Source organism: Gossypium arboreum, chromosome 8 (genome assembly GCF_025698485.1).
Source record: "Gossypium arboreum isolate Shixiya-1 chromosome 8, ASM2569848v2, whole genome shotgun sequence".
Lineage (NCBI taxonomy): Eukaryota > Viridiplantae > Streptophyta > Magnoliopsida > Malvales > Malvaceae > Gossypium > Gossypium arboreum.
This window is the reverse complement of record NC_069077.1, coordinates 33,929,734-33,943,558: the sequence shown is the minus strand read 5'-3', so window position 1 is coordinate 33,943,558 and position 13,825 is coordinate 33,929,734. Positions and strand designations below refer to the sequence as shown.

The 13,825-nt window shown below is 34.9% G+C and overlaps 1 protein-coding gene and 1 long non-coding RNA gene across 6 annotated transcripts; one reads left to right on the top strand and one right to left on the bottom strand.

The window, feature by feature from the left end:
• The first annotated feature begins 7,915 nt into the window (after window positions 1-7,915).
• On the top strand, window positions 7,916-12,459 carry LOC108457837 (uncharacterized). Of its 5 annotated transcripts, none has more exons than XR_008269443.1 (7): window positions 7,916-8,194; window positions 8,688-9,390; window positions 10,311-10,449; window positions 10,580-10,681; window positions 11,434-11,529; window positions 11,897-12,147; window positions 12,257-12,459. XR_008269443.1 is itself a non-coding variant. In XM_017757005.2 (4 exons), exons 2-4 carry the CDS (start codon window positions 8,829-8,831, stop codon window positions 10,656-10,658), a joined length of 780 nt encoding a protein of 259 aa, XP_017612494.1. In that variant the 5' UTR covers window positions 7,923-8,194; window positions 8,688-8,828; the 3' UTR covers window positions 10,659-11,021. The 5 variants fall into 5 exon arrangements, 1 of the variants encoding a protein (XP_017612494.1); XR_001867186.2 differs by having other exon boundaries at window positions 11,427-11,529; window positions 11,897-12,001; XR_008269444.1 differs by lacking the exon at window positions 7,916-8,194 and adding an exon at window positions 8,211-8,329 and having other exon boundaries at window positions 11,427-11,529; window positions 11,897-12,001.
• LOC128279386 (uncharacterized) lies at window positions 12,349-13,530 on the bottom strand. Its single transcript, XR_008269446.1, has 2 exons — window positions 12,989-13,530; window positions 12,349-12,815 (listed from the first exon to the last, which is right to left on the bottom strand). It is a non-coding gene; the product is annotated as an uncharacterized LOC128279386 (long non-coding RNA).
• Between the last annotated feature and the right edge of the window lie 295 nt (window positions 13,531-13,825).

Here is a 13,825-nt window from a genome sequence, read left to right as displayed (position 1 = left end):
ACATGTAAAACTATCATCAAGCTTTCATATTTCAACATTAAACATCAAATAACTCATAGATTCAACAGTAGTAACTCTCAAAATTTTTAACAATTTCAAAATCTAAGGTACGAGCTAGTTAGATTGAGCTGCAACGATTACAAAAACATAGAAATCATAAAAAATCGAGCTAAAACTATACTTTAATCAAGGAATATACTAGCCGAACCCTAAAAGTTCATCAATGGCTTCTTTTCTTCTTCAATATTAGGCCACAAGAAAGAAATATGGACAAAATTCCTTTTTGTTTTTATTTTATTAGAACTGCCTCTAAACCACTAGAGACAGTCACCTACAATAATCAGTCTACCTACGGTACATTGTAGAGAGACGTTCGACTCCACGTGTCTGTTGAAAAGTTTTCCATAACTTTTAATTAATCATTTTTTTCTCGAGCCGTATGAGGAGAAAACTTCTTATACGTTTGTTCATCAAAATAGAAAATTTAGGAAGAATTTTTTTTTTATTGCCTATCATCCGGATCCCTTTTACTTTCGAAATACAAACATGGGGATTATTGAAATGTTTATTTGATGAGTGTTGCTAAATTTAGACCGTCCGGTATTTCATATGGGGTTACAGGTCGAACCAAAACAAAATACTTTTTCTTGGTAGGTGTGATCCGTTGGACATAGATCCAATTTTTCAATTTTTTTGATTCCTTAGAGTTTGTTTTGCCCGTTCCTGGTGGTATCAAGATGCCAATATGGACAAAATTCCTTTTTGTTTTTATTTTATTAACCTTTATTAATGAATTACTATATTAACCTTAATAATAAACATATAAAATCATATAATGGAAGTCCATTAATGTCCATTAACACTTAAATGATCTAATTACCATTTAAGGCCATTTTATTTAAAATCCAAAGCTATTTGACATCTTTAGCAAGTAGAATGCAACTTTTGCATTTTAAGCAATTTAGTCATTTTTCTCAAATTGACTAATTAAATGATAAAATTAATTCACGAAATTTTCACACATATCAAATAACATGCTCTAAACACCAAAAATAATATTAAAATAATATTTTAACCTTAAATTTATGGTTCCAAAACCACTGTTCCGATTTGACTCAAAAACAAGTTGTTACAGGATAGCACCCTTGATATTAAAAGGGATTTTGAAAGGTCGGATCGTTCAAATCGTATGAGTCTAATGATCATGAAACACAACATTCCAGAAGCCTTTTGGGGCACAGAATCTGAAGAGATTACTTAGGCCAAGGGTTGCCTTGATAAAATTGAGAAACGTTTTGCTAAAAACGATAAGGTTGAGATGACATCACTTCTGACTTCTTTGATGTCTATGAAGTATAAGGGTCAAGGAAGCGTAAGGGAGTACATTATGGAGATGTTCCATACTGCTTCAAGACTTAAGGCACTTAAGATCAAGCTTTTTGAGGAATTGCTTGTTCTTATGGTTTTGGTATTGCTTCTTGCACAGTTTAATCAATTTAAAATTAGTTATAACTGTCAAAAGGAGAAATGGACCCTAAATGAGCTCATTTCTCATTGTGTGCAAGAGGAAGAAAGGTTGAAGCGTAATAAGTCTGAAAGTGCCCATTTGGCCAATGCCCCTAAAGATAAGGGCAAGAAAAGAAAATATCATAATGAAGCTGCTAAGGGTCCAACTCAAAAGAAACAACAACAAGCTACAGAGAGTTGTTTCTTTTGTAACAAGTCTAGACATGTAAAGAAAGATTGTACCAAATATCATGCTTGGCATGCAAAGAAAGGAATATTTTTTAATTTGTTCTGTTCTGAGATTAATTTAGCTTCATACCTAGAAACACTTGGTGGATAGATTCTGGTGCTACTACTCACATAAGTGTTTCTATGCAGAGTTGCCTGAGTTACCGAAAGCCAAGTGATAGTGAAAAACACATCTTTATGGGCGATGGAAAATCAGTAGAAGTGGAAACGATTGGGCATTTGTTTTTATTTGAATTTAAAATACATTTTTAATGTACCGTTATTTAGACGGAATTTAGTTTCTGTTTCTTCATTGGACAAATTTGGATATTATTGTTCATTAGGAAACAATCAATTTAATTTGTCTTTAAATTCAAATGTTATTGGAACTGGTTATTTAAATACTTATGACAACCTTTATTTGCTAGAAACAGTTGCATCCTATAATGAAACCTTGCATGTGGAATCATGTCGTATTAAACACAAATTAAATAAGGAAAATTTAGCATCATTATGGCATAGACACTTAGGTCATATCTCAAAAGTTAGAGTTGAATGCCTTGTGTCTGATGGTATTTTAAAGTCCATTGACTTCACAAACTTTGATGTCTATGTCAATTGCATTAAGGGAAAACAGACCAAAACCAAGAGATTGGGTGCCAATAGATCTCCAAACGTCTTAGAATTAATTCATACAGATATTTGTGAGTCATTCCCTACGGCATCCTGGAATGGTCAACAATATTTCATAACATTTATAAACAATTTCTCACGTTATGGGTACCTATATCTCATTCATGAGAAATCTCAATCTTTGGACGTGTTTAAAGCTTATAAAGTTGAAGTTGAGAATCAACTCAACAAAATGATTAAAAACATTAAATCTGATCATGGTGGTGAGTACTACGGTAGATATGATGGCTCAGGTGAGCAATGTCCAGGACCATTTACTAAATTCTTAAAGGAATACAGTATTGTCCCACAGTACACCATGCCAAGATCACCTAGTATGAATGGTGTAGCTGAAAGACGAAACAAAACTCTTAAGGATATGGTAAGGAGCATGATTGCTCATTCTACCTTATCTGAGTCCCTCTGGGGAGAAGTATTAAAGATAACAGCTTACATTCTGAATAGAGAAACTAATAAAATAGTTGCAAAAACACCTTATGAGCTTTGGACAGGTCAAAAGTCTAGTCTAAATCACTTTTACATTTGGGGATATTCAGCTGAGGCAAAGCCTTATAGGCCACATGAAAAGAAATTGGACTCCAAAATAGTAAGCAGCTACTTTATTGGTTATTCTGAGTGATCTAAGGGCTATAAATTTTATGATCCCATAATAAGGAATATTTTTGAGACGGAAACTGTAACATTTTTTGAGGATGTTGAGTTTGAGGGGAGAAATAAGGTTAGAGATATTGATTTTGAGGAGGAATTGGATTCTAACTCAGTTTCTACTATCACTTTTGACGATTTTCAGGTTTTGATACGATCCCGACCTCGTGATTGATTTTGAGTCGTATTTGCATTGCCCGATCATCGACAAAGAAGTATCGTTCGGTTCAACAAAAGGGTGTTTTCGATAAATTTGGGCAGAAACAGGTAAAAAGGGTTCAAAGATAGATTAAAGGTGGATATTATAGGTTCAATTAACAAAGAATAACAAGGATAGTTGGGAGTTCAAATATATAAGCTCGGTGAAACAAGAAAGAAATAAAAATGTAGTTGAAAACTTGGATGGAATGAAGGATATGACTCAAGCTTCAAGAACAAACCAGCATTAAAGAAATGTTGACTCGGGACTTATATGACTTAAAGGGGGAATTCAGTTATGGAATAGAGAACCTTGATTCGTTGCCTAGCAAGAAAAGAACCAGAGGTATCGAATTGGGTGAACGCCACACTCGTTTGGGAATGATAAGTTTGGAAGACAAGGATTGACGCCACTGAGCTAACATATAAACCAATCAAGTCTAAAAACGAAATTTGAGAGAAGAAATTTTCACAAGATAAACTAGTTTTATATAAAAATGTTCATTAGCCCCCAACAAGTGAAATACATGTCATATTTATAGCTTAAACTATAGCTAGTCGAATGGTCTCTTGAGCATCAATGGGACGGAAATCTTAAGCCTTAAGGCTTTAGGAAACTTCTTAGCAACTTCTTGGACATCTTCTAGAGTATTCTTGGCATGGAAAACCGAATGGGCAGCTACTAGAAGTGGATGATTCGGCTGGCCATTGATGGAGAGCTTTATAGACTAGTCCATATTCGGCCAATATGCTTAAAGATAGCTTGGATACTTCTTAAATGTGGCTCCTAGATGAGCTTAAAGGACTTGGATTAAATGAGCATTATGGAGCACTCTAATGGCCATTCAAGTGTGAAACCCGAATATGAGTAGACCACCAGGTGTGAACACATGTCACCGAACAACCCATAGTGTGAATGACACCTTTCATCAAGTGTGAACAGCTTGAGATGCTTCTTTGGAGAGTGGAACATTCAGTCTTGAAAAAAGGAAACATCAAGCATGCTTTGGCCGAATGGCCACTTGGGAAATACCAACTAGTTGCACACATTAATTTCAGCATACACATTGCTCAATAAATTCGGCCATGCATGTTGCACATTAATGACGTCCCTTGGTAATGCACCAGCAGCTCAATTAATGTGCCGTCCATGCCTTGTACACAAATTAATTTGGCTGCAGCAAGAAGCACATTAAATTCGACATGCTTACTTCTTTAATGCCAAAAATAGCTGCACATTTAAACCACAATTAATCAGCTTAGAATATATTAAATTCTTAGCAAAATAATTAAACCACATTCTACTGGGCAAGAGTTAAATGTGTCTTAAAATTGACAAATTAAACTGGCTAAGACAACAATTAGTTCGGCACATTAAAACTAGCAGCAAACTTAAGACAACTAAATGATATGTATTAACTATGACATCATAAATGCACGCATAAAAATAAAGCATATTTAACATGAAATTAAGATTTCTAGATTTTTGACAAATTGAACACTTAATAATTATTTGAGCTGAACCAACTAATTTAACTAACACAATTAAATTAATTTATTCTAGCAAATTAAAATGCATGAGATTAAAATAAATTCGAATCAAGCTCAATGAGCTTGCATCAAACCGAATTGAGCTCCATTGAGCTGAGTAAAACCAAAACTTAAGCTGAAAACGAGTTGAATTGAGCTCATCAAGCTTCATTTTGCACTTGGGCCCTTCGAGCTTAGGCCATTCTCGATGTCAACGGTTTATGTTAAAACATGATACGACCGGGTTCGTATCATACCTATCATTGATTAAGAAGTGAATCTAGAGCCTTTACAAGACAATGTTGAACAACTTCCCATTCAAAATGAGATAATTGTTCCAGAAGAACAAACTCAACAACCTCAAGAACAAGTGTCATTAAGGAGGTCCACAAAAGAAAGGAGAAATGTTATTCCAAATGATTATGTTGTATTTCTCCAAGAACATGAAGATGATAATGGAATGATGGAAGATGGTCCAATCAACTTTCATTAGGCCATGAAAAGTTCTAATTCTTAAAAGTGGATTGATGCCATGAAAGATGAGTATAAGTTTGTGCAAGACAACAAAGTTTAGGAACTTGTCCCATTACCTAAAGGTGCGAAATCAATTGGTTGTAAATGGATATTTAGAACCAAGAGGAATGCAAATGGTAATATGGAGAGGTATAAGGCGCGTCTTGTAGCAAAAGGATATATTTAGAAAGAAGGTATTGATTTTACAAAGACTTTTTCTCCAATTTCATCGAAAGACTCCTTTAGGATAATCATGGCGTTTGTTGCTCATTTTGTTCTTGAGTTACATCAGATGGATGTTAAGATTACTTTTCTTAATAGCGACATTGAAGAAACAATTTATATGGTACAACTAGAAAATTTTGAGTCAAAAGACTCAAAGGATATGGTTTGCAAATTGACAAAATCCATCTATAGACTCAAACAAGATTCCCGTCAATGATACCATAAGTTTCATCAAATTATTGTTTCATTTGGTTTTGAGATGAATATTGTTGATGATTGTGTGTATCATAAATTTAATGGGAGTAAGTACATATTTCTGGTTCTATATGTTGATGACATTTTGCTTGCCGCTAATGATATAGGCTTATTGCACGAAACCAATAGTTTTTTATCTAAGCATTTTGAGATGAAAGATCTTGGGACGCCTCTTTTATTTTAGGAATTTAGATACATCGAGATCGATCTCGAGGTATTCTTGGATTATCACAAAAGAGCTATATCGATAAAGTACTCAAAAGGTTTAGCATGCAGAGTTGTAAACCAGGTGACACCCCTGTCACAAAAGGAGACAAATTTAGTCTTACTCAATGCCCTAAAAGTAACCTTGAAATTCAGAAAATGCAAAAGATTCCCTATGCATTAGCTATTGGGAGTTTAATGTATGCTCAAGTTTGTACGCGTTTGGACATTGCGTATATTGTTGGGATGTTAGGCAGATATTTAAGCAACCTTGATATAGACCATTGGATAGCAGCCAAAAGGGTTATGAGGTATTTTCAGAGAACAAAAGATTACATGCTTACTTATAAAAGATCAGATCTTTTGGAGGCCATAGGGTATTCTAATTCTGATTTCACTGGATGCCAAGATAGTAGGAAATCTACGTCATGCTATATTTACCTGTTAGCTGGAGGAGCTATATCTTGGAAAAGTGTCAAACAGACACTTGTAGCTTCGTCCACTATGGCAGCAGAGTTTGTAGCATGCTATGAGGTATCAAACCATGGAACATGGTTGCGGAACTTTGTCACAGGGCTGCGCATTTTGGAGAATGTAGAAAGACCACTCAAATTATTTTGTGACAATAAGTCAGCAGTGTTGTATTCCAATAACAATAGGAGTTCATCTAAGTCAAAGCATATTGACATAAAGTTCCTAGTTGTAAAAGAAAGAGTGCAAAATGGTCAAATATCCATAAAGCACATTGGGACAAATTCCATGATAGTGGATCTGCTCACAAAAGGTTTGCCACCCAAGGTCTTTCATGAGCACAGTGCTCACATGATTGTTACATTGTTTAAGGATATCATGGTTTAGTGGGAGTTTATATTTTATTTGTTTTCAGACATTTATGTATTTGGTTATTTTCTGATAAGAAATGAAGTATTCAGTTTATTCACTTTGTTTATTGTTTTGAAACTGACCTCACTTAAGTTTAAAGAGGACCAGTTGGAAATAGACATGTTTAGATTATATTGCATGTAATTTCCATGCTACACATCCATACTTGATCTATGTCATTTGGTTGTGTTAATATACGAGATCATGGATGGATTTAGTTACGATATATGTAACGAAAGTCGCCTTGGTTCTATGTTAACATAATTAATGGGCGAGATTGTTCGAAATACCTTTTAGATATGATAGTAAAATTTTGATCTCATAAGGTTATATAATGACATGTAATTATAGAGTAATTAGTATATATATGTAGTCCAAGTGGGAGATTGTTGGAAAAATATGGACATCACATATATAATAAGGGTGATTACATGTTATTATTTACTATCATGATAGGTTAGTCCAAATTAAATGTGATCTAATTTGGTTAGAATTTTATTGGGCTTTAATTATTAAATAAAGTATGGGTCAAATATGTGTAAATACTCTAGTAATTGAGTTCTAATGAAATTCTAATTAATGATGGGCTAATTAGAATTTGATTAGAACTAATATGCCAATGTTATAAATATTAGGGTTATTGTCCCAAATTATACACAAGATGTCTTTTCTAATATCCCATCATTAGGGAAGAGAGAGTAGATATTATCTGAATTTCTTGTGTGCTAATTTAAAAAATCAAATTCCTAAAATTCGGTAAAACTTCAAGGAATTTATGAATTCAGGTACACTTCCGATTTAGTTTTATTCTTAATTTATTAATTTGACATGATAGATCTTGATTTATTGAATTTTATTTTAGATTTATTTTACAAATCTAATAGTATAATAATATGAGAAAAAAATGGTACCAATTTAAGTACTCTCCCAACATATTAGTATTAAGGCATAAATTTAATGATTCAACCGGCAACTGCCAGTTACCAACCCCGTAGGCCATAGTAGCTGACACGTTCATCCGTCTTCGCTAATCGGCGAACACGACAAAACCAACAACTGTTACCTTTGGTTTTTCGTTTTTGATTGTCTTTTTAGCGGTATGTACTATTTATTTTTAGAAAGCTTTGGTTTTTAAATTAATTTTCCTCCTCCTTTTTTGTTTTTATTTCATTCCAAAATATAAAAGACCACTTCCTTTTAAAAGGAATTAGTCAATCGTACGACAGAAAAAAGAGAGATAAGCTTAGACGAAATCGACCAAGGATTTTTATTAGTTTTATGGTTCTTGCAGACATCGAATTAAGCTCTTTTTAAGGTACATTCCTTTTTTTCTCCTTCCGATTTTCTTATTTTCATGTGTCTCTGCTTTTTTTTTTTTAGATGAAGTGTTTTTTTTCCCCTTTGTCGGCAGCGTATTTTCCCCTTGTTTTCTGGGTTTTTGTTTTAAAGGGTATGGGATTCTGGGTTTTATTCCGATTTCAATTTTTAATTTATTTTATAGTTTCATTTAGACGTAGAGACTGGGAGCTGGTTGTAATCTCTCATCTGATTGTCGAAAAATAGGATTAGTTTTTTTTTTTTTCAAATTTCAAGCTTTACTGATTTTTCTGGGGGAGTTAAAAGATGATCATTTGTTTCAAGTTCCTTTATGTTTTAGTTTGTTCCTTTGGGTCTTTGATGATGAAAATTGAGCTATTCATGGTTCATAAATTTGCTATCTTTTTGTCCTTGGAGTAAGCATTTGAATTGACCATTGTTTTCATGTACTTTCCTACTACTAATATGAAATATTTCAATGGCAAATGCAGGATTGGTTGGTATTTTTTGGTGAGACCTAGAGCTGTTTGATATTTCTTTGAAGTCAAGGATTAGTTCATGTAGACCATGACTGAATTTTAGCTTGGCAGTAGTGGAGTTAAGTATCTTAAGGATTTGGGGTTTATTTTTGAATGGATCCCTTGTTTACAAGAGAAAGAGATATTGAAGTAGATCTTGAAAGTGGTGGGATTAACAGTGAGGATGAAAGAACAAAAGATCGTGTTCCATCGAATTTACAAACAAAGAGAACTCTCAGTGGAGTTTGGAGCGATCTTTTGAGTTTTGATAAGATAGGAAAGGGTGAATCCGGCATAAACTCGTGCAGTAGTTCTTCCAGTTTTGGTGGCGGAGTTGAGGGTGAGAATATGGAATGCTTGGTAGACAAGAATTCGGAAGGAGAAGAGAATCATGAACTCATGGCGGTAGCAGAGAAGAACTTAGCAGAAGTGAAGTGCAAGAAGAAAAGCACTAGGAAGCCTCCCAAACCTCCACGGCCACCGAAAGGTCCGCTGTTGGATGCTGCTGACCAGAAGATGGTGAGGGAGATTGCTGAACTTGCCATGAGGAAACGTGCAAGGATGAAACGGATTAAAACATTGAGGAGGATGAAAGAAGCAAAGGCATCATCATCTAACAGTGGCCTTTATGCTATGGTTATCACGGTTCTCTTTTGCTTCGTCTTACTCTTTCAAGGTATTTGACATCTTTCAAGCTCCAAGGAAGGACCCTAAATAAGAATTTTTCTCGTCCTTAGATAAAATCTTTGACTATTATAAATTTCATGGACTGCACGGTATGAATTCTACGAATAAAAAAATCCCCTCAGTTTGTTGTGTTTCAAATTTGAGTAACATACAGTTTCCCGGTTTGCACAAATAACTTTGTCGGAGAGTCGTCATTTCTGATTTACCAGAAAGATTTAGCTTGGTTAGTTTGTGTTATTACATAGATTAGGCACTTAACTTCGTTGATGAGCTATTTCTGTTTTGACCATGTCTAGTATAATGACATTGTAATTCTTGGTTGTTGCAATTATAGTTGTGCCTTGATATCGAGCATTTTTCCTCTAATCCCAAAGTATTGTAAAATCATCTGTAAAATATAGCACATTACATTTTCTTTTTTATCTGGAATAAGCCTTCACTTGGAAAAGGAAAACAAAATCGAAAACTGCTGCTTCAATTCTCTGTATATTGTTGAGCAGTGAATGGAGTGTTGACAAGAAGAAATTGTTAATGAGTTGACATTGCTCATGGTTGTCACCTCCTAGTTATTGTAAGAAATCTTTACCAGCTTAATGAAAGATCATAGTCAACTTTTCGTATCAAGAATTCTTTGGTCAATTTGGTTGGTCACCAATTCCTTTAGCCTGTTATCATTATGCTTGAAAGTTTTCTCCCTAGACAAAGTACGGTATCATATATAATGCTTTTAAAGTTCTTGTTATGAATGTTTCTTTGATATTACAAAGAAGCATCCTTCAACTTGAATTGTTGTCCTGAAGATGGTTTGATTCTTGTCCTATGTTCTCCCTTCCTATGAAGATGTTGTAAGCTTTTATGTACTAGCCAACTGCTACCAAAGTGTGGTGAAAGACATTGCTTTGTTTGTAGGTATATGTTCCAGACGTGGAGCAACTGTGATGTTAAACGGGTCTCCTGCAGCTGTGGTTGGTTCAAGTGAAGGCTTGATTTCTGTTCAGTTTTCCAAGAGCTTTCCTACGACTGGAAATCATGACCACGATCCTCCTAGGTACATATTCGTTCAATCTTAATTCTTTGAATATCTTATCTGCAGTTAAAGACTTGCATATCTTTTGTGCATGGTGATCATAAAATTGCAATGATGGATTGCCATAATGTTACTTGTGTAAATGATGCAGTTTGTCAGAGCAGCTGGTTTCTGGTTATTCGGTTATTGAGAAAGAACCGGAAAAGTTGCCTGAAGATGCAGAGAAATAGCTGCCGATGTCGAATTTTACAAGGTGATGTACATTTTGGGTTTCTTGATATTAATGTAAACAAAATTTTGATTGCTGGCTATGCTGATTTCTGTATACATGAAAGGTCCAGTTGTTGTACAGCTTAGTTAGTAATGTAAATTACTGTATGAATTAAATACAAGTCAATGTGGGTTTGACTTGTCATTGTTAGATTGTCTTGGACAGTTGATGATGGACGGAAAAAACCCCACGTTTCATTAGTATTTTTGCCATGGTTGACGAATAGGGTTCGTAGAAGGTAGTTGGATTTGTTAAGTTAAATAAATAATAATGGAACTCATAGGTTGGATATGGGGGCATTTCAGGAATGCCAAAAATTAAAGATGCATGTCTTTGCCCATCCTACAATATCTATTAACAAAAATGCAGGGGCGAGTAAAATCAAAATTGAATTATATATTTTTAAAGAATTTAAATATTGCACACCGAGTGAAATTAGAACAATTATAGAAATTCTGAATTTAAAATATTTTTATTTAATAATATAAAATTTTGGATATTCATTTAAAAATAAATAAGCTATTGGGTGCATTTTAAGTGAGATTACACATGTTTAAAATTTGGACTATATTTAAAATGGATTGAGGTTTGGCCTATTAAATTCGAAAGAAAATATTGAAAACATAACAACAGTACTCAGCTGGTCCGCATAAATGAATATCAGCGTCGAAACAGTCAAAAACGCAAAACCAGGTAGAAATCTCGAAGCTTCATAAGCCATTTTCAGATTGCAGAACATCCATGCATTAGCCGGGAAGAGATCATCTTGCTTCAATCTGGAGGAGTCGGAATCTGATTATCTCAATTCACCGCTTCTACCGCCACTACAGGTACCTCCTCAACCCGGAACGTATTTTCAGTTAAATTAAATCTCTCTTGGGCGATTATATGAGCTACACCATTAGCATTTCTGTCTACATGTTTGAACGAAATCCTTTGAAAACGTGTTGCCATAGCTTTAATCTCTTCAATATACACACCCATATTAGATCTGTCTACTACGCCTTGGTTGATTATCATGATTGTCGTTCGGGAATCTCCCTCCACTTCAATCTGTCTAAAATCCCATTTACTCTGCAAACTTTAGAGCTTGGATACATGCTATAGCTTCAGCAGAAAAAGAGTATGAGATATAATCATTCTTGACTGCACCACTTCCCAATATTAATCCTATCTCATTTCTGATAACGAACCCAGAGCACGATTGGTGTATTTGTGGTTTGAACACTGCATCAAAGTTCACTTTTACGTTTGGGTCCTGTGGAGGTTTCCAGTGAGTTTTCATGGTCTCTCTCTGGTCAGGTAATTTCCGATTTATCTCATCAAGCTCCCGTACTAGACTAGCCACTATGATTCTGATATCTTGAGCTGTTTGTTGCTTGCCTTCCATGACCTGCTTGTTTCGAGCATGCCAAATTGCCCAAATTGTGATCGCTATAACTTTGCAGGTATAATTACTTCCATGCTTGAAAACGAAGTCAAACCAAGCCCGTATATCATCAATATTAAAAATTGAAGGCCAACCAATACTAACTAAATCCCCTACCTCTTTTGCAGGGCCACACCTTGTGATGACATGCATCAATGTTTCAGGCTCACCGCCACATCTAGGACATATGGAGGAGGCCACAATCCTTTTGTTGTTTGAATATAGGCCGTAAGGATGTAATTATCTAGTATTCGTCAGTTTGCAATTTTTATTTTAGGAGGAATCTGTAATTGCCAGAGTTTTTTTTTTTTTGTAAATTTCTCTGCTCTCATGTATGTCGTCCACTGTAATCTGGTCGCTGATTAGAGTTCGATACCCGCTCCGGACAGAGTATTCTCACCCCTCTAAACAATCTTGTCAACATCAACTCTTCTGGATAAGGGAATACACCGAATGGTTGCAGCTTCCTTAAGAGTAAAAACACTGGTAATGAGCCCTTCCTTCCAACTTTTAGACGAGTGATCTGTCAAATCCGCCACCCTTTCTATATTCTCGTTAACTCTTGTTTGTCGAATTTGTCCACGAGCCCATCACGGAAGCCATTTCTCTCTCCAAATTGAAATTGGGGTGCCAGATCCCACTCGCCAACCAATCCCGTCTTCCAGCAATTTTCGTGTCGCATATATGCTTTTCCAAACATAGGAAGGGTAAGATCCCAAATTCAAATTCCAGAAATTAGTATTTGGGAAATATTTAGCACTATAAATGCGTGCAACTAACGAGTTAGGATTAGTAACTAACCCTCACCCTTGCTTTGCCAACAATGCAATTGAATTTACACAAATCATAGAAATCCATACCTCCACTCTCTTTTGGCAAACACAAATCGGCTCATTTACTCCAATGCATTCCTTTCTGACTCGAGCTTTTCTGCCACAAAAATTGATTCATAGTCTTTTCTAAATCTGAGCACAGTCTTTGGTAGAAAGGAACACGACATAAAGTATGTTGGAAGCTAGGAAGCACAAACATGACTCATCCCTCATCGCACTAGTGTTGTACGTGTGTCCGGCATGAACACTCATTGGACACGCTCGAATACGTACAGGACTCGTTGAAATACGTTAAAAAAAAAGAGGTTGGACACGATCTCGACACGAATGTCTAAAGATATAGTCTTGACAGTCACGACGGATAGAGGCCTCTATTAAAAAGCCATAGTTGAGATAGTTGAGAATGAAAGGGGAAGCAAAGTTCTAAAGTAGTCTAGGAAATGAAAGGTTTTTACCCCTTGAAATTTGTTTTCTCATATACATTTGGCTTGTAGATTTTTCTAGATGATAAAGCAGTCTAGAAAACTGGGTTGGATTTAATTTCTGTTTGTTGTTGTTTTCGGAGTGTTTTAAGCAACCCAAGGGTCTTATGTTGGGTATTGTTTTATTAATCCAGTAGATATTTTCAAAAAAAAAAAAAAAAAAGCTTATTTGAGAAGCTTTCAAGCTTTGTACTTGCTTTGTTGCTTTTGATGTTTTCATTTTTCACATTTTAAAAAATATGTTAAACATTTATCACTCTTCCATTTTCCTACTTTCAATGACATGGAAGTTTGAAGCAATTGAAGCTAAGTTTAATATTTTATTTTGTTTATGATTTGTATGTGTTACATTTTTTATTTGTTTAGTTTTTATTTTTTTAAA

Excerpts from the sequence above, each read along its gene's own strand:
- LOC108457837 (XM_017757005.2), top strand. The coding sequence starts at position 8,829 with ATGGATCCCTTGTTTACAAGAGAAAGAGATATTGAAGTAGATCTTGAA. Across the intron at positions 9,391-10,310 it reads CTTCGTCTTACTCTTTCAAG|GTATATGTTCCAGACGTGGA; the intron begins GTATTTGACATC and ends CTTTGTTTGTAG. Across the intron at positions 10,450-10,579 it reads CATGACCACGATCCTCCTAG|TTTGTCAGAGCAGCTGGTTT; the intron begins GTACATATTCGT and ends TAAATGATGCAG.